At 33.5% G+C, this 27,984-nt stretch overlaps 1 protein-coding gene across 1 annotated transcript in view; it reads right to left on the bottom strand.

Moving 5' to 3' along the window:
* Positions 1-8,531: 8,531 nt before the first annotated feature.
* LOC129803184 (Ig-like and fibronectin type-III domain-containing protein 2) overlaps positions 8,532-27,984 on the bottom strand; it is a 316,223-nt gene continuing 296,770 nt past the window's right edge. The window contains exons 9-15 of the mRNA XM_055849573.1: positions 27,419-27,668; positions 26,511-26,850; positions 25,672-26,444; positions 20,138-20,577; positions 13,950-14,512; positions 13,325-13,882; positions 8,532-9,038 (exon numbers count right to left, since the gene is read on the bottom strand). Of these exons, the coding sequence (XP_055705548.1) occupies positions 8,850-9,038; positions 13,325-13,882; positions 13,950-14,512; positions 20,138-20,577; positions 25,672-26,444; positions 26,511-26,850; positions 27,419-27,668 (3,113 nt within the window). The 3' untranslated portion in view covers positions 8,532-8,849. The remainder of the gene's footprint in view (positions 9,039-13,324; positions 13,883-13,949; positions 14,513-20,137; positions 20,578-25,671; positions 26,445-26,510; positions 26,851-27,418; positions 27,669-27,984) is intronic.

Raw genomic sequence — 27,984 nt, 5'->3', positions numbered from 1 at the left:
GGGGGCAGTGGAAATACTTTGAGCTGTGGGGCTACATTGTTATACGATCTTTCGCATATTTGTAAAGAAAACTAGGTTTTAACATGATGTAATTAGGATAAACAAAACAATTGTGGATCTAAATAAAATAATTTTAAGGATCAGCTTCATTTAGAAATAGGCAAAAATATCATATATCAATGTAGCCTCACAGCTCAAAGTAGCCCCATCTCCCCCTATAGAAGAAGTACAAAAATTATGACTACGAAAAACACAAATTTCTTCATGAAATATACAATCAATGAAGGGATTTTCCATCGTTTTCATTCCGGAGGTTGGAATCGACGCTACGACGGCGATGGCCGCATGGGGGGTTGGAAAAAAACAGAGATGACAATAAAATTCAATTCAATTCAATTCAAATATATTGATCGTCATCAAAGGCTATATGATAGAAAACTGTTTGGAAAATGATCTAAAATTAATGCTAAAATTAATTAAAATCAATGCCAAAATTATACTAAATTATCAAATACGAAAATAATTTAAAATCATTGATAAACTGTACTAAAATCACTGGCAAAACGTACTAAAATAAATTCCAAAATGGTCTAAAATCAATATCAAAACGTTCTGAAATTAATGCCAAAAGGATCCAAAATTTATAAAAGTCTCATATCAGTTTACAATGGTTCAGTTCTTAAAATGAGAAATATCACAGTGGGTAGAATACCGAGCTAGAAATGGCTCCAAAAAATTTATTCCAAAAATACTACTACAATAACTGGCAAAATATACTAAAACCGATGCCAAAGTGCTCTAAAATCAATATTGAAAGTGTTCTAGTTCTGAAATCGAAGTCAAAATGATCTTAAATTTATACTAAATGTACTAAATAAAATCAATCAGATTGATTTCAAATTAATTTCAAATCGAACAAAAAATACTAAAATTTACATAAAAAGGAAGAGATTACGGTTTTGAATCCAATACCAGGATTCAATGCTAAGAATCCTAAAGTCCAGTATAAAGTCAATCCACAATATTACAGGGGCCTAATTACAAAAGAAATATAATAATTTTCTCTATTTTTCTTTTCAGAATAACAACAATTCATTTAATTCAAGCTATTAAGCATAAAAAAATATATTATTTAAACTATATTTCATAGAATTTTCATTTAAAATTTTGAAAAATTTAACCACTGAAACCTTAGGTGACATGATAACTTCTTTTCGATATTATCGACTGTCGATTCTGAAAAGTTTAAACGATAACTGCACTTTTTGGAATTAAATTAGATATTTTTCAAAGGTTATATTCTTTTAAGAGTATTACCATAAATGGCTCAACAATGCGTAAAAAGTCGATGTTTGATTAATCTAGCAGATATAGATTTATCGATACTATCGATCCGATAGTTTTGAAAAGTCATCATTCCCCTCCTGATGCTGGGAGATTTTTTTTTGAAAAAAAATCATACTTTTCGATGAACAATATTTCTCGGAAATGGTTCACCTGAAATCCAAGAATTAACTAAGGCTTAGGACGAAGGATTTTAAGTTTACTCGATCACAACTTATTTTACAAGACGAAATGTGGTGTAAAATATCAAAAATGATATGTTTTTGTACCCAAAATATAGGTATTTATGATTACACAAATAAAAAACAAATATAAACGAATTTTTAGAATCCGATTTTATCTTTAAAAGTGTGAATTGAAGATTTTCTGTAATTTCAGACTTTTTGCACCCTTATTCCCTGGGTCCCGGTCAAAATCCTGAAAGCTAAAATCTCGAAAGCCAAAATCTCGAATGCCAAAAACCCGAAAGCCAAAATCCCAAATAGGCCAAAATCCCGAAAGCCAAAATCTCGAATTATTCTAAACATTTTCCTCCATATAATTTCATTCCTTTCAGAATTTTGAACATTCGGGATTTTGGTTGCCATCGGTTTTTTATATAGTATAACATATGTTTTTTTAAAGCTTTTTACGAGATATCTTAATATTAAAACGTTTCATTTTAATTTGCTGTATTCACATTAATTTGATAACCATATATATATGCAATTTTAACATATTTAAACAAGTTTTTGTGGACCAAGTATTAGTTTATATTAATAAATAAGTGAAAATCTATCAATTTAATTAGTTTTTAATGCAAAATAACGCATAGGATCAATTCATCTGAAAATCAAATTGAGTTTACAAATTGAAAAAAAATCCTAGTGTGATAGCACAGTAAATAAACTTAAAATGCAAAATCTACAGAAAACAAGCTGACTTTTTACTGTCCTTTTTAGAAAGTTTCAAAAGTACTACTAACTTGATGTAATAGAATTGGTATTGCTTTTTTATTTAAATAAATCATTAAGTCAAAGTAGCGAAAATGGGTAATTAATTGGCTGTAAATGGTTAATCTATTATAGTCAAGTTCCTTAAATGTGAACTTTAAGGGGTTTAGATGACATTTCTTAATCTTCAAACGTGAACAATATTTCGAAAAAAGCTTCTTCAATCAAGGAAAGAAACTTTAGAGAATGTATTAATATAATTAAACACTTTTTAGGTGTAAAAATATATCAACAATTTATAATGGTAAATTTACGCCGTTTTAATGGTAAAATTAACATGAGAAAGTGTAACTTTAACCCTTAATACATCTAACAGTGTAATACTTACACAGATTTCAGATCAATACCGCGGGGTTTAAATTAAAATTTCGGGAATGTTAATTTAATTTTTTCGGATTTCTCTCAGTCAGTGATTCACATAACCTCACATTTTACACTTTAAATTCATCCTCCGGTCGTTCATATTTGAGGAGTTCGTATTTGAGGAACTTTACTATCTACATTAGTTTATCATTAAAAACCCTTCGGGAAAAAATAAAATAACATATTGAATATGATGAAGTGTACTTACCTTTTAAGAATTTATTAGCCCTTTAGGATACAGACACCGAATGAGTTTCTCTCTCACCGAAAATTTTCCACCAAATGCGATGTCATTTCCAATGATATACGACGCAATAAAGGGTTAACGAGGTAAGACATTGTTTTTATGATAATCTCCCAGTGGAGGAGAGAGCATGTTCTCCATCCCCTCAAATGGGATGATGTTTGCAGTAGTAGTCGTTTGAGTTGCTGACAGTCCCAAATCCCATTTTATTTTCTCATAGAGCCTCAGTAAAACAAATTTAGCGAATGGTTGAGTTATTTCTCAAGGAACAGCAAGAAGAATGGTGAAAAGTTGGAGACGAAGAATCATACGCAGCAATTTATACTAAAATATCTTTTTATTATACTTTCACAGAGTTTGTGTCTTCTTTTTTTTTTCTTATCTGTTCTGAACTATTTACAATACATCCACAAATTTTATTGATTCGTACTCTTGATCCATTTTCTTCTAAAATAGCTACAATTCTCATTCATCAAATGTTATAGTTATCACGTATTTTGCTCATTCGTCAACGGGATAGTTCTCCTTAATTCATCTAACCATCTTACACAGTTACAACAATTTCTTACGAGCATCTTCCTGGTTTTCTCACTAAATACAGACATTCTCATGGACATTACTCATCATGCTGAAAGTCAGTGTTAAATATATTTATCAATTTATTGTGTATGTGTCTTGTGTTATGTGTGTTTAATTTACAATTTACAATGTTTCTTTTTTTTTTAAATGAAGAAAATATTGCACATCTTATACAAATTACCTTGTGACTTCCTCTGAGAATTCTTCGTCGAATCCTAACTAATTTGTACACCGGATTTATCAATAGATTTTCCCTCAAATGCCACATTAAACCCCAAATGAATATTAATATAGAAAGTTGAAATATTGAAGAACACTTGCTCTTAAAAGGATTTAAAATTAATGGTATCGTATATAAGAGCACAGAAAACAACAAAAGCAGGATATCTGCATCTAATTTTGTGTAGAGAAGTCAAAGAAGATTAGAGTGCACTAACCAATGCAATAGAAGTTTAAAATGATTTTTCGTACGAGAAAATATAAGTCAATTAGTTGGAAAAGAATTTGAAAGCTTTCGGAATATATACAGCTCAAAGAGTAAAACTTCTCTCCAGAAACAATGAACTTAGGGCAGCATCACATTAACCGTCACATCCCTAACCACCGGCAAATCTTCTCACCCAGTTTTTTTTTTGTTTTTAATGAATTTAATTCGGAATCAATAGACAAATTCCCAATTATTAAACTTGCCTATTTTATAAGACATTGTGTAACAAATTAAGTGAAAATAAGAAAATGAGAGGTTACTCATTGACCTACACTCATTGAATGTACCTACAGAGAATGCTTAAGAACCATTAACACATTTATAGAAAAATACTAGAACTGGAAATTAAATGTTCATATCTTAAGATTAGCTTCTATCAAAATAATAGATAATTCTTGTGAAGAGAAAAAAATCTATTAAATAAGGCTATCAAACACGTGTCATAACGGTCACTGAATTTAAATTCTCTGCAATAATTTCTTCCAAACACTATTTATTACAATAGTGTAACTTCCTAAGAAAAGAATTAGACACCTTAAAACCAAATCAGGAAAGAGAATGTGGGAAAATATTATCAAAATCGGCGCGAAGTCAAATTTATGCGAAAACTTTTCATGAGAAAAGGCAACAAAATGAATTTCTGCCACCAAAATTGCTAAAAATTAAAATTACCATCCTTTACTTTTTCAAATATGTTTGTATTCAAAATTCGTTTGAACTAAATTTAATAAAATATGATTTTCAAAAGAAAAAGAGTCCCACAAAGTGGGATCATATGCAAATCGTTTGAGAAAGGAAGGGATGTGTATTTCGATTACATGAAATTTTCCAAAATATAAAAGGTGTGTCAGAATCATAAGAAATTTAATTTGGTAAACAAAATATATTTTGTCAGTAAAAAAATGAATTTTGATCAGTAAAAATTTAAATTTGGTTAGTAAAAAAACAAATACGGTCACTGGAGAAATTAAAATCTATAAAAATCATTATGTAAATGTAAATCTTCGCAAATGGAGGGTTGAGACTATTTTGTTTTCTCTACATTAGAACTAATGCTTCCAACACATCTCTTAGATCGAAATTCACATCTAGGCATTCTTCTTATTTTGAACATTACAACAGATTTAATTTAGTTTAATCCAATTTTAAGTACGAAGGAATAAAATAAGCATGTGCAAACTTATGAGAAGACAGGGGATTTTTATTAATTTTAATTCACGATACATGCTGGAGGCATTACTAACCAAATAGTCCAAGAGACAAAATAGATGCCTTATGAAGCCGAGAATTTCATAGGTCTTATAAAGATACCATTAAAAGGTTTATGCCCAACGCACAATGAGTTTTGTTTAGTAAACATGTTTTTGATATTTCAATTAGAGTGAGTGAGATCTAGATCTAGTCATTTCGCTCTCTCTCATGGGAAATTTTGAAAACATGTTTACAAAACAGAAGTTATTGCGCGCTGATCATTATGACCAGCGCACAATACCTTTTGTTTGTGAACATTTTTTTTTAAATTTCCCATGAGAATGAGCGAGATGACTCGATCTAGATCTCACTCACTCTCATTGAAATGTCAAAATAATGCTTACTAAACAAAAGTTATTGTGCGTTGGGCAGAAAAAAAATTTGGAAAATTTTTCAAAGGTTCAAACAAAGGTGTGCACACTGAGAAAAAAAGAGGGTGCGATTAACTTTTTTTCCTTGTAACTTTAACACTTTATAGATGTAAAAATATATCAACATTTTTTAATGTAAATTTTACACCTTTTTTAGGGTAAAATTAACATGAAAAAGGGTAACTTTAACCCTCAATACACCTAAAAAGGGTAATATTTACACCGATTTTGGACCAATACTGCGGGGTAAAATTAACATTTCCGGAATGTTATTTTAACTTTTTCGGATTTCTTTCAGTGCAGGGCATTATAATAACAATTTTGTATTTAAATTCCTTTAGAAACTCTTAAGTCCCTTTAGAGTGCACCATTTTACGTTTAGCAGCCACAGAAACGAAAGCAAGAGAGCTATACGTAGATTATAAGAATTTTGGTTCTATAATGTCTCATCTAGAGAATTTTACAACTCATTGTTAGGAGAGTTATTTTCTGATAGAAGTAACGATTTCACTGACCAAGTGGGGATCTCAGTGGCGCAATAGGTGTAAAACCGGCAAGACCATTGGTTCTTAGGCAGATAGATTCCCGGTACAAAGACAGATTTTCATATGTGATAAAACTTAATAAAATGGACCGCCTGTCTTAAAGAAAACACTTTGGGAACATAGATGACGTATCCACGCTGCGAGAAAGGCATTCCTGGGCGATCAACGGTCAACAGATTCTTTCAACACGACCACATTGTAAAGATTACATTGTAATACAAATAAAGTGTCTCGATACGATAAAGTGTCTTACTGACCATTAATTTTTTTTACTGATCAAAACAATTCTTTTTGCAGGTCAAGAGAATTTTGATGAAAACACTGACGATAAAAATTTAATAAACTGTAAATTAAAAAAAAAAAAAAACAATAAACACGTTGAATAACTGAGAAAAAAACAGTGGTGCGATTAACTTTTTTTCTTCATAACATTAACCCTTTTTAGGTGTAAAAATATATCGACATTTTTTAATGTTAATTTTACACCTTTTTAAGGGTAAAATTAACATGAAAAAGGGTAACTTTAACCCATAATAACCTAAAAAGCACGATATTTACACCGATTTTGGATCAATAATGCAGGGTAAAATTAACATTTTCGGAATGTTATTTTAATTTTTCGGATTTTTTTTTTAATAATATAATAATAATAATTTATTTCTTATCATCTGCGGCTGCCGCCGACTTCAGTGTTTTATCTCAGTGATCTGTGTAGTTTAGTCAAAACACAAACTTTCCTCGCCATTTCATCAGTTAAATCTGCATTTATCGTAACTTTCTTTTTACAACCTTTCAGGAGACGAAATATTCAGTTCAGCTTTATTGACAGTAACGGTTTCAATTTGACAACCAAAGCTTACCTTAAACGTCAAATCCATCACTATGAGGTTTTATTATTTATTAATTTATTTACTTTTACTATTATTATTTTGAGAAAATAACGTAGTTTTATAGAACTTTCAACCACATTTTATAGTGAGAATTAAGAAAAATAATTTTCTCTTTTATTTATACGAATTAAGGGCAGTTTGTGTCTCGGCTAAAATGTGCAAATTATTTTTTACGCTTTATTGTCAATTTGTACCTTTTCTACTATCTTTTAATAATATTTGAGAGGGGCTACATTCATATACGATTTTTCATTTATCTCTAAAGGAACCTACTCTGAAAAAATGTTTTGTTAAACGAACAAATGGATTTTGTTGAAATTTTGTCAAAAGGATGTTATTTACCAATTTGACAAAACATTTTCTTGCATTTTATATGGAAAAACATACTTTTCACAAACCATTAACAAGATCCAGTTGGCCGCCGATTTTACGAAACTTTTCCATGTTCTGTATGGAAAAACATCATTTTTACAAACTTGTCATGTTAATTTGACAAAACATTTTTTTCGGAGTAGGCTTTAACCTAACGAAATGTAATTTAGATAGACAAAACAATTGTGGATCTAAATTAAATTATGATAAGACCAAGCTGCCTTTAGAAATATGAGAAAAAAAAAGTATATCAATGTAGCCCCACCCCCCTCTACTAACCCAATATAATAGTGGAATTGTTTCAAAATTGCATTAAAACACGAAAATGTGAGAAAACGATGAGATATTTGACGGTCAATGTGATTCTACCCTCAAGATCCCCAACAAGCACTGACTATTGTTCAACATAAGGGATACTACATAGCATTAACATAGATTAACGGTTGGGTATTCTGAATAGGAAATGCATAGATAACCATACAATTTTAAACACTAGAAAAGTCTTTTGAAATTTCGAAGAAGATTTTTGAGGGAATTACTGTAAGGATAAAAGCTCATTATTATTGAACGGAAAATGAAGAGGATTCTGTGGGAAGAAAATAGAATAGAAATTGAGTGTGTTCTTAGCACCATTGTCGAGTTTTTCCTCCTGGTATCTCTCTCACTCCTCACCTACATCATTCTGATAAGCACCGGATGAAGATCATCAATCCAGTGTGAATTTTAGTAGCACTTAAGACTAATCACACCATGACTAGAGATGAGCTTCCAATGATAGTCTCAATCATCTATCGAAACGGTCCATTTTCACCCTTCGTATCCTCAATATTCCTTTATGTGGTTTCATCTCATATTAAGGGGTCTATTTAACGTCTATTTGATAAATTTTCTGAGGGGGGTAGAGACGGAAACATTGATTGAATTTTTACCTTATATCCATCAACTGTTTATCTGTATGAGTTCATCATGGTGAAAATGTTCAATTTAGATGAATTGATGTATTTCCTTTGCACTTAAATCTACTAAAAACATTTTCTTTTAACATTGAGTGTACAATCATTTATCTATTTTCTGTGTGTTAATATTCCTCTTGTTTTTCTGTGGTTTTCTTGTGGAATTTGCTGTGTAATTTGGTATTCTAGCTCAATTGAGAGTTGCGCTTTCTTGAAATGTTAGTTAATCTTCTGCAAATTTACTCACTATTTTTCCTCTCACTCTCTTAGTTTTTTGTTTGTTTGTCTTAAAGTGCAATTTGTCCCAACCATAATTTATCAAAAAATACACTCTGCCGGAAAATAATAAAAAATTACTGTTATCGTCTTACTTTATGGACAATCGCACATGATTCTTGCGCGTGTTCTTAAAATTTCTCTAGAGACGTAGTGCGTAAATGACCATTTGGGGCTAAGTCCTATGACACCAGCCTCTTGAACCCTGCACCATCGTGACCCAATTTAAGCTCTTCATAGAGAGTTGGATTGACCTCAGTGGCCATCGGCACCACAGCATTCTGTTCAACACTTGTCGTTGTTGCTGGTGTTTGGAGCACCTCCTGACGCCATCCCGAATCATTGGTTGAATCACCCGAAACAGCTGGAATCTAATTTAATGGAGACACCTTATTTAGAGGTCTTCTCTCAGTAGCAAAAGTTGTGCAAGTTCGCTTGCCACAAAAAAAATCAAATTCAGGATATTTTAAATAATTTGAAAGGTAAATGTCTATAACCGAGTCTTTTTTACGTTTCTTAATCCTCGCTTTGATAGTTTTTTTTTTCTGATTAATTCAAAATTAATTTCAAGTCAAGATATCGCCGATAACAATACGAAAGATAAGTTAAGCGTCTGAGGAATACTAGCGATCGCTAGTACACTCTTCCCTTCCGTTGCAATACAATAGAGCATTTGGTAAAAGACAGCAATCCATAAAATAAATGGAACATTTATGTCACTAAATACTCTGATATGCTTTTTTAACTTTCATATTACACATTTCCAACTCCAACTCAAGAATACCATTTGCAAAACAAACAGAATCATCTTGAATTTTCGTTAAGTTCTCATACTTCAAGAGCCTTCATTCAAAATCTCTTGGCAAAAACCAACACGGATTTTATCGTTGAAGCATACATAGTCTACGCAATTACATCATTAACTTATAATTATTCATCAGACCGACTCTGCCAGAGTTTTCCACCGGAACAAGTTTGAAAGCTTTTGCCAAAATTTCTGTTACTACACAAAAAGTCAAATATCAACTATATGGCAAAGTTTTCCTACGAACAATGTTCTCCTTCGAAAATCTCAAGAGAAAACTCTCAAAATGCATCATTTGAAGTGTTGGGAGATGCAAAGTGCAACTTTCCATCTTCCATTCTTTCATTATGGAAAACATATGACAATAGGGGGTGAAAGTTAAAAGTGGTGCCAACTTGAAAGTTTCCAACACGTATATCGCCCTGCTTGAGTTCTTGTCTTTTTTTGACATATCGCTTATTCCATCATCTAGAAATGTAGAGGCATTTTATGTATTCTAGCTTAAAATATCGTTTATATTAGATTTATTTTTGGAATCAACGACCGCCGTAATTTTTTAAAATTTAAAAGTTTTCTTAGAAAAATATCGGCATAGAAAAAAGTGTGATACTTCTTTTTGGCGATTTAAGTTCCGGACAACTCAATTTTTTCTATGTTCTTTGTTCTAGGATCCACAATTTTTTTTTCAAAAAATGTGAGGCATAAGGCTAGACTATAAAAATTTACAGAATCAGATTCTTTAAGGCCGTGTCCTTAATTAAGAGGTCAAAAATAAGCTGTTTCTCATGATTTTTTTTTGGAAAGCAAAGAAACGACCAATCTTCTCGAAATTTTTAGTATACTAATATCTAAGGTTCTTATAAATAATTCAGAAAAAATATCACAAAATAACGGAATAATAAGTAGTAGTAAACACATCGTGAATGCAGTCCCTAATGGATGGGAAATGTACAACCCATGATTCATCATCATCATCATTTTCAACCGCTTATGCCTATTGGGGTCGCGGGAATTAGAACCCGTGATTGTTATTTCTAAAGTACAATCTAAAATATTTACAATTTTCATAGGGTAAGTGTGCCAAATTCCGGCCAGCTTTTTTGTTCCTAGAATTTCCATGAATTTTTAGTTTTTTACGTACTCTAGAGATTATACAATACAAAAGAATAACGAAAAATGTAGCTTCCACAAATAAGATGACGTGAAAAAGACATTGGAAGAATTCCCGAAGGACAAGGAATTATGAGAATGAAGGTGGCCGAAATGGGACATCAAAGCTATGACTATATTTTTATTCATTTTTAAATGAATTAAGAATGATTTTAGAGTAAATAAAGACGATAAACTGTCTACAAGATTCCAACCAATATTCCTTATGAAGAAGTAATAAAAAAATCAATTTGTATTAAAAATATTACATTTTAAACATGAGACTTTGGCGCTTGCATGCAACTATGCCGAAATTTGGCACACTTAAGATAAGATTTTGCCAGGGGTCAGTTCTCCACTTCGGATATTCCGATGCATCCAGGCCACCAATTGGGCCCCTTATGCTTCCCCACTCCTATTCTATCTTATCTAAATCTTTTTCTGCTGCTGCTCAGCTTTGAACCCCAGACCAGACCTCGCAGTCATAGAGCTACTACTCTATCCACTGACCCACTGGAGGCCTCAGTGCATTTCGTAGTTAAACTAAGAAAACCCCAAAAAAAAATCGAGAAATCGGTACTTTTCTTCAGGGTTTAAAAAAAAAACATTCGTTTTTTGGTCCAAATTTTGACTTCAACATGATACAAAATATAGAAAAATAAGTTTTCATCAATTCTTTTAATTCAACTAGAACAAAAGTTAATATTGAAAAGAATGAGCCTTTATTCGTTTTATTCGGTCCGTAAATTTTTCTTAATCTTTCCCGTCAATTCGAAAGAATTATCAGAATCAGAAGTGGTAACGACGCAATTCAAAGTCTTAGATGTCCAAACAAACCCTTGCAAGCCTCCTAGGCACTCCTTTACTATTGTGCCTGTATCTTCGGAAATAATTCGAATTGATTCAAACTTCTCAAAATTTTATGATATAGTGTGGCTAATAAAATGCAACAGCTTTCAGAGCGCATAGCTGTCAAACCGCTGTTGACAGCGGTTTCATATTTTTCTATAGTGGTAGTTAATTTTATTGGCTAATAGCCTGTAAAAGTATTTTCGATAATATTTTATAAAACTTTTTTAAACCGTAATGCAACTCAAACGTGACAATTTACTATTTACTAATTCTGAAGCAGCTATCGTTAGGGTTCTTCAAAACCGTGAATGTAATTAAACTTTCCGTTTTTCGAAACATAACTTGGTACGGGATACTAGTAGCATTTTAAAATGCTTTGGTGGAGGTCTAAAAAAAAATTGCTTCATCCCTAGTCATCGTTCTTAAAGTGATGAAGCAAATTGGACAAAATCTGCGTCATATCTGCAAACAAACGATCTCTGAGACACATAGATCGCAAATAACCACGAAATAAATATTGTTAAATGACCTCTATATGAAGCCTTAAAAATCCTGGGAAGGAAGAGACATCGTCGATCCTCATAAAGAAGTTATGTTCAATCGACGCAGGAGGAAATTCGCTTGCACATTTGTGGAGCTCATTTATGGTCAGTTCCAGAATGTCATTTTTTCTGATAAGAAAAATTTTTAATTGAGCAATTGATGTGCGAACAAAATGATTGTGTTTATCTGAAGGAAAGATCACACTAGATAATTTAGACGTTCGAATGGCCACGGGAAGTAAAGGAACACTTTATTTGAAGGTCTGGACTTCCTCGAAGACAGATTATCGCTTCCCACTGGGATTTTTAGACTATACCGTCAAAACGAATGCCAATTTTTTTTTGGAAATTGTCCTGGAAGGAGTGTTGGAGTCGTGGACAAACATTAGTAGGAAGTAATGGAAGTTCGATCAAGATTCGACAACGTCGCAGAAATCACGCTTCGAATAAGATTTGGCTAAAAAAACGTTTCGCACTTCATTTGGAGAGAACGGGGAGAACAATGACCTCCACAATTCTTGGATGCAAAATCAGTTGACTTCTCTAAAAGAGGCATTTTGTTGGTCAAGATTAGGACTAAAACGTAGCAAAGTGTCGATGAGCTGAAGGCAGCCCTTCCTCGTGAATAGCAGAATATTCAGAAGGCTGACATTCGTGCAAACTGTGATAGCACTTCTGACAGACTTAAGACCATAATGAAGTTAAAATAAAATCTTATTGAACAAAACCGATAATATTCTAAAATTTTGATGTATTTACTACCATTTTTTCTTTATTTCAAAAAAGTTGAACAAAAAATGAAAAAAATGTAGCGCTTTAGTTTGTTGCATTTTTTTTCAGCCACCCTGTATATTCTGGGATTGTCGATTTTAACAATAAAATGAAAACTGCTCTCTCTTGGAGTTCAAGCAGTTAAAATATAGATCATTTTTGACTATGTAATTAAGGACACGGCCTTAAGGAACATATAAAAAATTGAAATGTCCGAGATCTCATTTTCCCCTCTAGTATTTCTAAAAAAAAACAAGAAACAAAGAAGAACTTTTAAAAGACGTGGTCTATTAAATGCCTGGAGGAACGCAACTGCTGTCTCTCTTTGTAGAATATTCTATTTACTCGATATTTTATGGGTTTCTCTCCCGAAGTATACGCTTAATTGTTGTACTCGTGCGAAAGATCAGAAGGCTTTCAAAATATCATTGAATGGGATTCATGTATCACTAGATGGTAGATAGGGCTTCGATACTTTGGGATATCACTTTATAAAGCATTAGATGAATTTTCAAAGTTAATTACAAGTCAAACTTACGTGAACGTGTTCCATGTTGACCTCACGGAGGTAACTGGGATTCTCGAAGGCCACACCATTGGCTGATTTCAGTCCACCTCGACGACGCTTATAGAGAAAGATTGCCATAACGGCCAATCCAATGGCTAATATTCCAGCGAAGACACCACTAATAGTTCCTGCACTGGTTGAGTGGGAAGCTGAGGTAACGTGATGGTCACCGAGGGTGAAACGCAGGGGCTCAGTTAGGACACTAGCACCTTGATGATTACCTGCTTTCACCACCAGTTCGTACATAACGTGCTGCTTGAGCCCGTCAATTCGGATACTGGTCTCCTTGGCATCCAATCGACTGGTTCCCAGCCCATTTATTGTGGTCTGTAGGCTTTCAGTGCTTGGATTCACATCATGCCAGAATACACGGTATCCCTCGACTGTTTGGGGATTCTTAATTGGGGGATCCCATCGGACCATAACTTCCTCATTTGAGAGTATAGTTACCCCTAAATTTTGGGGAGGTCCTGGGAGAAGGTCCCGATTGGATTGGAAACAACCAATAATGGTTCTTGTATGTTGAACCTAAAGGAAATTGAACTGTAGATTCTTGAAATCGGCACAGAAAGTTATCCAATAAATTGGTACTTACAGCACAAAGTTGACCATTCCCAAGTGGTTCTCCACGACACCAGTTGAGACACTTCCGTGGAACCTCCTGACTAGCACAGCAAGCTCTATGGTCAGATCCATCTGCAGCACACTTCATCAATTTGTCAAAGTCTACAATGCACTCTGGTCGATCTATAACTACATCAATATCGATGTAGAAGCTGCAAGCTGACATGCAGGCTGAGGAAACGTTCTGAGCAGTACAGCATTCGGAAATATTGTGAACAGCTGGGGTATTTCTCATTCTAACAGAAACGGCTCTAGTTATTGATCCTAAAGCATTCTGAGCATGGCAATAATAATCCCCTATATCTGATCCACCTAGTTTGCCTATATGCAAAACCATTGTGTACAGAGACGAATCTTCAGGATCCGTTGATAAAGACATATCATAATTTCCTCCCTGAATCACAGGTACTCTACCATCATGATCTCGCCAAAACATTGCCTTCGGAGCTGGTTTGGCCTTAACAGTACATTTGAGATCAACTTGCTCCCCAATAGAAGCTACTGTAATTTCAGAAGCTTGAATGCGAGGAGCATCTGGAAAGTGAAGAATTTATTGAACTTTTCTGTTTTTTAACAATATTATCGGTTAATGGCTAATTGTATTCCATCGATAGTGTTTAATTTGATTTTATACTTGAATTAAACCACACAATTCTTCTATCTATGTTATTATGCTCTAGGATATTTGGATGAACTTTCTCGTATCCGAGAAACTTTGTCGTCACAACTTTGGCTTTGACTCTTGGAAAATTACCAACACTCTTTGTAGCTGAGAAAGAAATTAAATTTCATATGAAAATTCAACATTTCCTCTCTGTTTCTACATTAATGTGCACAAATTGTCAATTGAATTCAGAAATATTACATTTACACACTCTAACAAAGCATGGAATGTAATTTTTTTCCAATTAACTTCACACAGTTTTTCACCTCTTTTCTTTTTTTGTTCCCCCCCCCTTTGATTCCCTTGCTCAAGTCTTAGGCCTTAGGCTTATCTTGACCGATATCCTGTATAATAAAATAATTAAAAACGATAAAACTGTCAATCACTTAAAAGTTAAATAATCGATAAATAACGAAAATGGACTACACACACTTAAAATGTATTCCTATGAGTAAATATAAGCCAGACTACACCTTCTTTCTCTAATGTCTATATTTCATTTTTTTTACATTATAAAATGTAAAAAAAATTAACAAAAGTAAAGAAAAAAATTTGTTTACCAAAGTGTTAAAGTATCTTAGCTTTTTTGAATGTTCGAATTCAGAACGTAGATGATACACTAATGTTCAAAACATTAAATACACCCTTCGTAAGTTTAAATACACCTGGCTGAGGTGGCCCAATGCATTCGGCTTAAGGGGCGTGGGTTTGTTTTTCAAGAGGATAATTATCCAAAGCATTCCTCAAAGCTTTGTAGAGGTTTCCTTCTTAAGAAAAGGAAACGCAAGGTCCTAAACTACATGCATTAGCCACCCCAATCACTGAATTGTAACCCCATTAAAATTTTCTGGAATTTTCTAGACCAGATGGTTCGAAAGAAGGCGCCAACATCAGTTCCAATCTAGGTGGAAACACTTCAGAATATGTGGGCAAAGTTCCTTCTGACATTTTGTAGAAATTGATCAACAGGATGCCCCGAATCTGTGAGGCGCTTATCAAAGTTAAAGGAGAATTCTTCGAGGAGAACTGAATTTGATGATTTTATTCATGTTTTTTAAATAAAATAATGAAGTAAAAGAAATCAAATTGCTACAATAATAAGAAGAAATTTGAAAAATAATAAATAATACTCCCTCCGTTCCGAAATAAGTCGTACGTTTGGGGAAAAATTAGGGATTAAGGAATGGTTTCAGAGAATGTTTTTGTCATGTGCAAATATCTTGTGTATGAACTATCCTCCATGTTCAGGGATAATATGGAGATCTTACGACGATGGTAAGTTGAGGAATCAATATGTTGAAGTTGTCCATTTTTCGCGTTTTTTTCAAAGAGCTCCGGTAGATAGTTAATTACTAAAAAATGGACTGTGATTAACATTACAGGCTAGAATTTGTTCTAAATTTTTAGTATGCACAAGTAGAACTCAACAGTTATTACCGATATGACATTTTTTATTGCTCAAATTTTGCAGAATGAGCAATAAAAAACACATCCTTTTTTATGTTGTCGAATATCTGGGTGCTAAATAGTTAGAGATAGGGACTTGGGACCTTCGGCGGATCCCCCATAAGTTGACCCTGGGGTCATTTATATGTTTCTCTAAAGCATATACAGAATTGAAGAAAAAAATCGCATGACGTGTTTTCGAGCAATCCCAAAAAACATGATTTTGGAGGGGAAGGGGAGGGGTGGGGTCAAAATAAAGGACATATTAATGGTCCCAGGATCAACTTATTGGGGGGTCCCCCGAAGGTCCCAAGTCTGCATCTCTCACCATTCTGCACCTATTTTAGATTGAAAATAAAACGCCAAAAATAAGACATTAAGACATTCGTTCCTCAACTTACCATGAAGACTGTACCCCAATTTTAGTGCTGAACATTAACAATAGTTCTTTACAAGAGATAATTGTTGAAACACAAAACATTTGCCAACAAACTTTCCCTTAATCCCAATTTTTCCCAAACGTATGACTTATTTCGGAACAAGAATTTTTCCCAAACGTACGACTTATTTCGGAACGGAGGGAGTATATGAAAAGTAGAATTTGGGCTGGAAATTTTAATATTCAAAGAAAAATCCCCTTTCAGAACAGATCACACCGGAAACCGACCACAATCCGCACCAAAAGTATTCCCTCGGCATTATTTTCAGTTTTTCTGACTCTTAATAATATTTACTAATAGTATTTAGCTTATATTAAATGATTATTAAAAGATTAGATCAGGTTTAGAATGTGGGGCTACTTTTGCATTTTTGTCCAAAAAGCTAATTTTTGACTGATTCTCAAATTATAAATTTTTTAGCAAAGGTATTTTCTCATATTTTGTTTAAAACTGTTCTTAGGTTTATATATGAAACTATTTCAGTCAATAGAACTGGATATTACAGCGTTTTCCCGGTCCAAACCAGGTGTATTTAAACTTATGAAGCGTGTATTTAATGTTTTGAACGTTAGTGTATATTCCAAAACCAAGTTCGCATTCTTTTTAACTCTTGTTCGCAATATTTTTTTGAGTGCATGACAATTTAATATCGATTTAAATTTGTCTACAAATCATCTTAAAATCATCTTGAAGTTGAAAAATTGATCTAGAGAGTGTATTTTAAAACATAATCACGCTTAATGTGAATTTCAGAAAATCGTATCGATCATTATCGATTAGAATAAGAGCTTCAGTGGATCAGTTGGTAGAGTAGTGTTTATATGAGTGTAAGGTCTCGGGTTCGAAACTCGGCAGCTGCAGAATTTTCAGCAGCCGTACCGAATTAGTCCAATGAATGGATGAAAAAGTAATGCCTAATGCATTGACAATGAACCGCCTAAATAAGAGAGACTGGTACAGAAACGAGTTCGGCATAAAGAGATCTATCGATACAAATACACATTCACTGCAACTGATCCAACCAAGGCTGGCCTGCCGCAATATGGAAACGGCACTATGTATGTACCTCAGGCATACAGAAGCCGAGATATACAGCTGGAGGACCGCCTTGGGGGTTAAAATAGAATAGAGTAATGGGGAGTTAACTCGAGAAAAACTTTATAAAATGATATAAAAGCTGAGATATAGATATATATGTTCGATGAAACATAATAAGATTTTATCGTAACTTCCATCGTTTATAAAGCCGTAACTTTCAATGTATAGAGATCTTGGAAGTTACGACAGTTTTCAAAAATGCATTATATCAATTTCAATGACTCTAGTGATAATAAGCGCCTTTATTTGGCTAAATTAATCAATTAAACTCTTATCCCTATCTCTAAAAGCTTTTATTTCATAAATTTTATTAAATAAATTTTGCGCGACGTGTCGCTTGTTTTGTTTTAATGACAGATGGTCAGGGATTTTTTCTTACTTTTTTCTCACAAATAATGAATTAAAATGATTTAATGTTGCATTATTCGTACTGTCTTTGGATATTTGGAAGAGTTTGTGAACGTTTTAATGAGAAATATTACATTTTTGCTGCAAATTACAAGCCACGCAAGTGAGCAAAAGAAGATACGGTAAATGCTGATTACTGAAAATTTTGTATGGAAATTTGTCGTAACTTCCCCAAAAATGGAATTTACGACAAATTCTGATAAACCTTTCTTAATTAAGAGCACTTACGATAATTTTTGCTTAAAATAATTTTTATTGGGATTATAAAAGTTTCTGTTTCTCATATGCCTTTAATAAACAAAATTACGCCGATTCTATATATGTATATATCTCAAAATCGCAAAAATGAAGTTACGATAAATGCTGATTTAACTGTCGAAATCTTAATCTTTTAATCTTAATCGATTGGAACAGATGCAGTACTAAAAAATCTGTCAAATAAATCCAAATTTGACCAAATGTGTTGAAAATTAGGCTCTCTAAGCCAATTGAACTTTGACCTTTAATAATTCAAAATCGTGATTTTTCCGATAAAGGTACCTCAAAATCAAATCCAAAAATGAACGAAATTGTCTAGGTCAATTTTGAAATATGTCAAAACACAAGTTTTTGAAAGGGCTGGAAGGGGTTGGGGGGGCTCTAATTTGTGTAAGTTAGTTAACTAGAGAATGTTGGCCTATAAAGGGGTCACCGAAAACCAGAAGTCAATATATTTTAGCGTTTGGGAGCCACAAAGTTGGGAAGTCGAAAAAATTTTAATATTATGCTTTACTGTTCTCTCTGTTAGAGTTTGAGCAGTAGCAGTTAAGCATTTAGCAATGTGTTTTCCACTGCATTTCTCTTTGATGTTTACCGGTTCACAAGCAATTAAAATCGATTTAAAAACATTTGAAAAAATTGCATAAAACAGCGAAGGAAGAATGGAATTTAATATAAAGCATAAATTGTAAGCAAAATGTGTAGCTTACGATCTATACAATTGAATTTCGTAAGAAATTAGTTACCGGTTCATAACCGGTTTACAACTGGTAATAGTTCAGATTTATTAGAGATTCCAAGACCTTTCTGATGAACCCAAACTTGACCAAAACGGTTCAGAAATAATCTTTCACGAGTGTTTTTACCTTTTACCTTAAAAACTTAAATGGTTGAGATTTTCGCATAGAAAATATCTGAAATATATGTATCTAAAAGAGAAAAAGGAATTATGTGCTTTCAAGAAAGACTAAAAAAAATGGTTTTAAAGGGAAGAAAGGTCATGTTAATGATACAAAATTAGACTTATGGATGCGAGGGGTAGCGCAAGAAATTAAATTGTTATTCTTAACCCTTATTAATTACTCTTAATTTGTTATTCTTCTAAGTCTCGTCAAGGCCTTGCAGGACGACCAAATGGACAAACAGTGTGAAGTTAAACATTTTAAAATTACAGATTCTCAAAAATCAACCAAAAAATTATAATCTTTCATAGGGTGAGAGGTCGAATTGTAATTGATAATCAAGAAATTATATTGTGTATTGTATTATTTGTAGAGCTTGGCTTCGAAGCAATAAATTTAAGTTCTTTAATTAAAAGAATTACTTTAAATGGTCTTATATAATATATCTGAAACTATTTAAAGTTTTTAATCAATTTATTAAATTTTTCTTGAGCTCTGTGAATTTTCTGCAAAAATTTGTTGGATATTATGTCAATAGCTTGGAGAATTCTTTTCAATTATTCTGATTGTTGAACTAAATTGGCTTTCTCCAATAAGGGTAAAATGGGTAAAATAGTTTTGGGAAAACCGGTATTATGTGCATCAATGGCTAAGTGGATGAAATACTGATTATAGCTTTCAATCAAACAAGTGGCAAATCGAGAAAATCTTTTCTTTTTGAATAGTTTTTGCTGATTTCAATCATCAATAACCTTTTCTTTCATTTCCTAACCAAATACGAAAAGTAATTTTGAAACAAATTAAATTACTTGGAATGCTGGTAATTCTATTAACTTAAATTTTACCTTATGATAGTGTTGATATTACATTATTTTTTATTTATTCATATAATTACCCAATTTTTCATTGTTAATCGTCTTTAATAAGCAAAATATAAACTTACAGCTGATGTTAACTTTCTTGGATGCTTGCATCGGTATCCCGTAGCCATTGTCAGCGTAGCATGAAACATGTTCCATGTCCGTAGATACATTGTGAATCACAGTGACCATGTGACGAGAAGTATCCTGCCTAACGAGATGCCCACCAACGTAGAGACTAATGGTAGGTTCGGGATTTCCTAGAGCTAGACAAAGAACCGTCATGGAGCCTCCTTCGGCAACCATATCAGCAGGATGAATTGTTGGTGGATCCACATGAGCCGGAAGAGCCGGATCAGTCCATGCTACAAGGGTTTCAGAAGGAAGACTGACACCCTTAGCTCCAGATGCTGTCACATAAACCACGTGTTGGGAATTAGGCTTAAGATTCATAATCCTCGTCCACAGCAAACGCGTCTCTACAACTTCAAAACGATCTGCGGAGGTGCTTTTGTGGTACAACCTAACAAAAAAAGGTGAAATTTCGGAGGGAAATTAACTCACTGAATGAGAAAAATAAGCTCAAGTTAAAATTCACAAGAATCTAATAAAGTATAAGACTTTTCCACATTTATCTTGTATTTTCTCTTCTCGGTCTATCATCTTTTTTTTTCATTCCGTTCCCAAAACTCCTTAGTTGAAATAATTTATATAAAAGTTTTAATTGACGAGCATGCTGTACGACTCGGATGGAGAAAAAATGTAAATATTTGTTGAAACATCAAAGTTTTTCTGCAGAAAAGAAAAGACGTATACTACTCAAACATTTTTTCAGTGTTTAAACTTTAGTATATTTTTATTTTTGATAGACACTTAATGATCTAAAAATAAAATGTTGTCCATGTTGTTCCTTTTTGTAGCACAACTGCTCTTTGTAGAACTTGAGAAAGTCTCAATAGTATAAGCTTTCCAATTTTCTCTTTCGATTCACTTCCATCCCCCCGTGATTGGTAATTATTGATTGTGGATGAAGTGCCTCTACTTGTAGTCTTTTGGGGAAAATTGCAACAAAATAACTATCCCTTGGGAATTTGAAAGCAAAGTATTTCATCAGAAATCGAATTTAGCCTCAAAATTCCTTTCAATTCCAATTTTCCCGTCGAATTTATCTTATGAAGAGTCTCAGGCAGAGATATGAGAAATTTTCTGCTTCAATAGCGCATTCTTATGTATTAGGTTGGTGCACAAATAATGTCGTAATATTTTCTGTTTAAAAAAATTGTTGTCCTGGGCCCTAGGATTACAAAATTATCCACTCATCAAGGCCCAGAACACGGATTCTTTCTCTCTACGAACACCTCGTTGCGGTACCATTATTGTAAAAAAAAATATTATAAGGTAAAGTGTCCTCGAGTCGACCGGTTCCACGACTCGACCAGTGGGCCAATTTTTGACTGTTTGATGGTCAATTTCTATGAAAATGTCACTGATTCCTTTCTTAATTTTATGGAATAATTGACCTATTAATGTTAGATAATACGTCAAATATTAGTACAAATATAAATAAATTGAATAAATAACTCTACCGGTCGAATTGAGGAACCGGTCGACTTGAGGGCACTTTACCTTATTATTGAATTATTGTAAAGAAAAAACCGACGAGTCAAGTCTTCAAGTCATACTTTATAGAGTAGTGAAAATTGTTAAATTAGTATAAGGAAGTGTCATCATTCTCTACATATGCTCGGTCCAAATAACTCTAACTAAATTGAACGAAACTCAGGGAAGAACTTGAAGACTTGACCACTGATGAAAGCTTGAAGACTGAGCGGAAAGCTCTGGAAAAATTTGAAGCATTCTCCCTGATTGATTTTCCAATTCCGACAATTTCCAGACCTCCATTGACAAGAATGAAAATGAATTACCGCTTTCAAATTATAACCGTTGTAATTCCTAACAGAAATACCAATTTCTACAAATTGTGTATTTATTGGTCTCTAATTATTTTATAGTAAAATTGCGCCTAACCTCCAAATACTAGTCATTTTGCAAAAAAAAAAATTTTTTTCTCTATGATAACTTTTGAAAAATCTCTAACCAAGGCGTTTCACAACCTATATTTTAAATTCTGCTTACATCATGGTACTATTCCAATGAAAAATGAATATGTGTGTTTTTTAGCACTTTAGTGTTCTCAAATGCTTCTACATAGTCGATTTTTCGATATCGATTAGTCGATAAGAGTAAGGAAGCATAAGGGGCCAAATTGTAGCCTAGATGTATCAGTAATCCGAAATGGAAAACTGGCAAATGGCACAATTTTATCTTATGTTATCTTCATTGGATTAGCACCAAGATGGCTCTATTCCACTGAAAAATAAACATGTTTTTTTTTAAACTGTTCTCAAATGTTTCTACGTTATCGACTTTTCTTTGTGTAAGTTGTCGTCTCGACTGTTTTACTCAGTTCTCGTTGTGTTCCAAAACCTCTAAACAGTCGTGACAGAAATCAACACAAAAAAAGTCGATTATGTAGAAACACTTGGGAACAGTTATGTGCTTAAAACATGTCCATTCTTCATTGGAATAGAACCATCAGTCCTTATTCATTTATAGGATTCTTATGAATAAAGTGACGTCCTTATAAGAGGATCAAAACCTTCCACAAGCATTATAATGTCCAACGCATAATAACTTTTGTTTTGTAAACATGTTTTTGACATTTCAGTGAGAGTAATGCCTAGCGCACAATAACTTCTCTTTTGTAAACATGTTTTCAAAATTTCCCATGAGAATGAGCGAGATGACTAGATCTAGATCTCACTCACTCTCATTGAAATGTCAAAATCATGCTTACTAAAAAAAAAGTTATTGTGCGTTGGGCATGAGTGAGATCTAGATCTAGTCATCTCGCTCATTCTCATGGGAAATTTTGAAAACATGTTTACAAACAAAAGTTATTGTGCGCTGGTCATAAATGATATAGTCATTTCGCTCACTCTGATAAGAAATTTTGAAAACATGTTTACAAATAAAAGTTATTGTGCGCTGGTCATAATACGAAACTTTCATTTGGAAATATAAATACTTTGGGAAAAACAATTCTTTTATACTAATTCAGAATCAATAAAAACCGATTCTTGTGGTCGATTACAAACCAGAAAGGACGTACAAAACTAGAATATTTTTCAAAAGAACACAACATTCCTGGTTCAAAAAAATTTTCGATAAAAAATATCATAAAATTACCTCGCTGGATATGTTACGGTCCGGAAAAAGTTAATGATAAAAGACTTTTAAAATATTGGTTTTGCAAAGCAACCATTTTGTATCTTGGATGTGGTCCAATTCGTAGTATCTTCCAGTCTTTTGGTTCCAAACTGGTCGAAGTACTTCCTAATGAATGCGTTATAGAAACATGTCATTTGGTTCTACAAATCCAAATATATGAACCATATGAAAAATTATTCTGAAAATCCCGGTGACATCAGTTTTGTCCAATTCTCATTGCACAGAAAACACTATATTACATTTTTCTTAGAGGAGAAAAATTTAGCGACACTATTCATAAAATAACCCAAAATCTTCTTGAGGATTCCATTCTGTTTTCATCCACTCACTGAATTAATTTAATCCACTCACTAAATTGATACTGGGTAATTTTCAAACTAACGAAAATCTTAATAGGATTCTGGAAATATCTATTCACACAAAGAGAGACAAAGCGTTCTAACTCTGTAAAATGATTAAGCTGACTTAGATGCTGTGTCCGATAAGCAATTTTGCTCTTAATTCTGAGATAAAGAAACATTATTGATTTTAGTCAAATATTATTGTCAAATTTAAAGATTTCTGACCAAGAATGCTTCATCTATCCAAATCTTGTAACAAAATTTTCATTTTCCATATTTTTTGAAGATTTAAAACGCTCTCCCGGTCAGCTTTAGAATTAAAGAAAACTTAAAGATTTTCGAGTTTTCTATTTCAGCAAAATGTTTTTAAAATTAGGCATTTTATAGGAGCATACGAATAAGCCTTTAAAGAGGAATTTAAAGACAAAAGACTTAATTAATTAATTAATGAGATTAATAAGGTAAAGCGGTCAGTCCATGGGTCAGTCTTCAAATTATGTACCGTAGATACGGCTGACTTTGCACTCTGGTTTTTCGTAAGCTGTTCTTTAATGCTAGAACTGAAGGACGATCTGAAGCTCAAGACCATCCTTAAGTCTTAGAATTAAAAACAAATCTTCCGAAAAGCAAGGGTTACTTAAGGATGGCCTTTAGATCGTCCTTAAGTTCTAGAATAATTGAAGAAGATCTTACGAAAATCAGGGGTGTAAAAGTCATTTACGAAGTGCAAAGTCATCCGTATCTACGAGACATAATTCAAAGGCTGAACCTGCTGACGACTTCTCCTTATTAGATAGATTATTTATTTCTCATTATTTTATTAATCTCTTTGATTAATCCTTCAATTCCGAGATAGATCTTTCAGTGTTATCTATTTTTTTATATTAAATTCTATAATAGCACCCATTAAAATTAAATTTTTGTTTCAGAGCAAAACAAATAAAACTGTGTTACTGCGTTATCACACTTGCACATTAAAATTTTAATGTGATTCACATTAATTGTCGCTTGTGAGCGTCCAAATACATAGGTGTCAAAAGTTTGTTGCCTCATGTATGTTCGGGAAACCAGGTGCAAAAAACGATAGAGACTTTTTAAAAATTTTCTTTTTGCGAATTAATTACCTGTAATCTGTTGATCTTATTTATGTATTTCGAAAAAAATATTTCATTTTATTTCATATAAAAAATAATTGTTTTCCAAAATTTGTTCATTATTCGTGCGTCAAAAGTTTGTTGCCTCATTTGAAAAGTTACTCAAAAGGGTCAAAAACATGCAACAAACTTAAAATAAACCGGCTGTATTTTGAGTTTATGTCATTTGAGAGGCAAATGGTGGGTTTGTACTGAACACACATGAGGCAACACACTTTTGACACCTACTGTATGTTATTTGTGTCTTTGAGTCACTTAATATTTGGGGTTTTTCTATTTATTGATAAAGAAGTGGACTTGGCCTGCAAAAATAAGTTTAAATTTACCTAAAGCTAAATATTTTTCACATTAAAAAATCAAAGAGAAAATTGCATTAATTTTTCGCATTAATGCTATAAATCAATTTATATCAAATTTTGCGGGCCAAGTCTACCTTTTTATCAACAAATAGATCAAATTTTGAATATAAAATGATTCAAACACACAAATTACACATTTGGACTCTCACCAGCGACAATTAATGTGAATCATATTAAAATTTTAATGTGCAAGTGTGATAACACAGTTACAAAGCTAAACAACTTTTTCTAAAGTTATTCTATGGCCCAACTATTTAAAAGGGAACGGCCTCGTACTCATGAATATCAGGGTTTTATTGAGATTTTTTACACTGCGTAATTTTTACGTTTACCGGTTTATAACCAATTGAAACCGGTTTAGATTTATCAGAGATTTCAAGACCTTTCAAAGAAGTCCAGATTTGTCTAAATCGATTGAGAAATACGCTCCCTGAAACAGAAATCACATAAAAATAATTATTGTTATACTCACTTGTAGACTATAGGTTCGTGTGGATGCGAAAATTCAGGTGGCTGCCAAGATACTGTGACCCAAGTAGCACTGTGAGCTGCTACGGCTAGGGAATGAGGTGGTGAAGGTGCTCCGAAAAGCTGAGATGCATAGTCAACGCGCGAAGTGTTGATGAGAAGCATAGCTGAGGGCAGTGACACCCCATGAACGCCTCTAGCTACCACCAAAATTCTGTACAAGGCACTCGGCTCAAGATTGTTAAGATCCACGTCTGTTTCCGTGGTATTGAGTTCATTTTCTAATTTAACGATGGTCTCATACATGGTCATATTGTTAACCTTGCCATATTGAACTAGGTAGTCGATCACTTTAGCTTCTGTATTATTGACATCCATTTCAGAAGGTTCCCAGGCCAATGAGATGGTTGTATTAGTGACACTTGTGGCACGAAGGTCTTCAACGGGTCCTGGAATATTTCCTGTACCCTCCTCTAGGCACTGCAAAATATTACCGGCATATGGCAAACATTCGGGTGATGATTGCGATACCACTCCATGGCATAGTGACATGCATTTGGGTGGAACTGCTCGCCTACCACAGCAGCCTGAATGATCTCGTCCACCAGCTGCGCATTTGACCAGAACTCCCATCTGTGGCTGACACAGGCCTGCTAGGGCCTGTAAATCTGTCATCCGTATATCATACGAACATAGGGGCATACACTGTGGCAAAAGGCCAGATACTGTGCAACAGGATGTGATATTGTACCCAACTACCGCATTCTCTTCATCCATCTGGTAAATTAGGGACATTATTTTAGGGAACTTCGAAAAATGAACCTTAGTTCATATTAAACTTACTGCATGTTTAGTTTGAAAGACTAACCGAGGCGAAGGACCACCTTTGCCATGAGCATTGACAGCAACTATAAAAGCCTCGTAATAGGTACCTCCTTCTAGATCTTCTAGAATCATAGGCGGATGAGACTTCTCCATAACAGAATACTCCTCACCACTACCCAATTTTCTCAGGTGCAAGTGATAAGACATTACTGTATCGGGCAAAACTTTAGGGGCATTCCACTCTAACACTGCAAAGTGGGCCGAAACTAGTGGGGCTTTTAGTCGCGATGGAGGTCCAGCAAGAACTCCATAGCCCTGTAGCAGACAACTGCTATACTCTGACATGTATTGAAGGCACCTTGAGCGAAAAATAGTGAGATAAGTTCAAATTTTAATTTAATAGTGCCCATAAGTCCGTGGAGAATAGTTTGAATTAATGGAATACTGCAGACAGTTTGAAATAAAATAAATAGCATAAGGTCCTTAAATGAAGCAATTAATGATATGAATTGTGTGAGGAGTTCAAAATTAAAATTAAGTGTATGTAATTCAGAATAATTGATTACACTTTCAACTTTTAATTATTAAAGTTTACAGTTTTCTGATGAAAGTTGACGTCATCTTCACATGGAAATTTTAGCGCAATAATAAAAAGATTGTAAATATAGCACATAGCTTTGCAATATCCCAAACGATTTCTTGTGCAAGAGCAATGCCTTTTTTACGTTATGTACCTAACTCAATCTTAACCAAGAGTTTGATTTCCCACGTGAAAGATTGGAAATATTCCATCTCTACAAACAAAAAGCTATCCAGAAAATTTATTTTTCTGCAGTTTTCTCGCAATACGGATTGATTGACATGTGGCATGAGAATAAAATTTGCCAAGTTAAAATGTTATGAAAAGATGTGGATTGTGGACTTACTTGAAAAAATTAAAATTGATTGTCTTGACAGTTCCAGCACAGAAGGGGAGGCATGAATCAGGAATACCCCGACTCTTGCAGCACGGTGAGTGATCGATGTTGTTGGCCAAGCACGAGAATGTGATGTTGGCCCATGGTGCACAAACCATCAAGTCGGGGATTTCAGTGAAATCTGCCTTCTTCGGATCACACATCCTATCTAAGCACGTCCGGTGCGTCATTCCAGCATTCTCACAGCACCCGCGAACATCTATGGCAGAAAAGAAACACGTATTGAAGCCTCAGATTTTGGGCAGAAACACTGAGAAAAGGTGAAAAAGATTTTCCAAGAAACTGTCTGAATTTATCAGTTGTTGTCTACCTATCACAGATCTAAAGGCCAGGCGATTACAGATATCTATCTTTTATCTTCAAACAGCAAATTCACAAATCTATCAATTATGATAATCGTAATTGTATTGTGATTGCATCTATTGTATCTATTGCAAACAAGTGTCTTTGCATTAACCCCCCTCATACCATATGGCCACCGCCATCTTAGAGTTTGTGACCAGTCTTCAGAGCGA

The sequence above is a fragment of the Phlebotomus papatasi genome, chromosome 2 (genome assembly GCF_024763615.1).
Source record: "Phlebotomus papatasi isolate M1 chromosome 2, Ppap_2.1, whole genome shotgun sequence".
NCBI lineage: Eukaryota > Metazoa > Arthropoda > Insecta > Diptera > Psychodidae > Phlebotomus > Phlebotomus papatasi.
The sequence above is the reverse complement of the archived record's forward strand: the minus strand, read 5'-3'. Positions and strand labels throughout refer to the sequence as shown.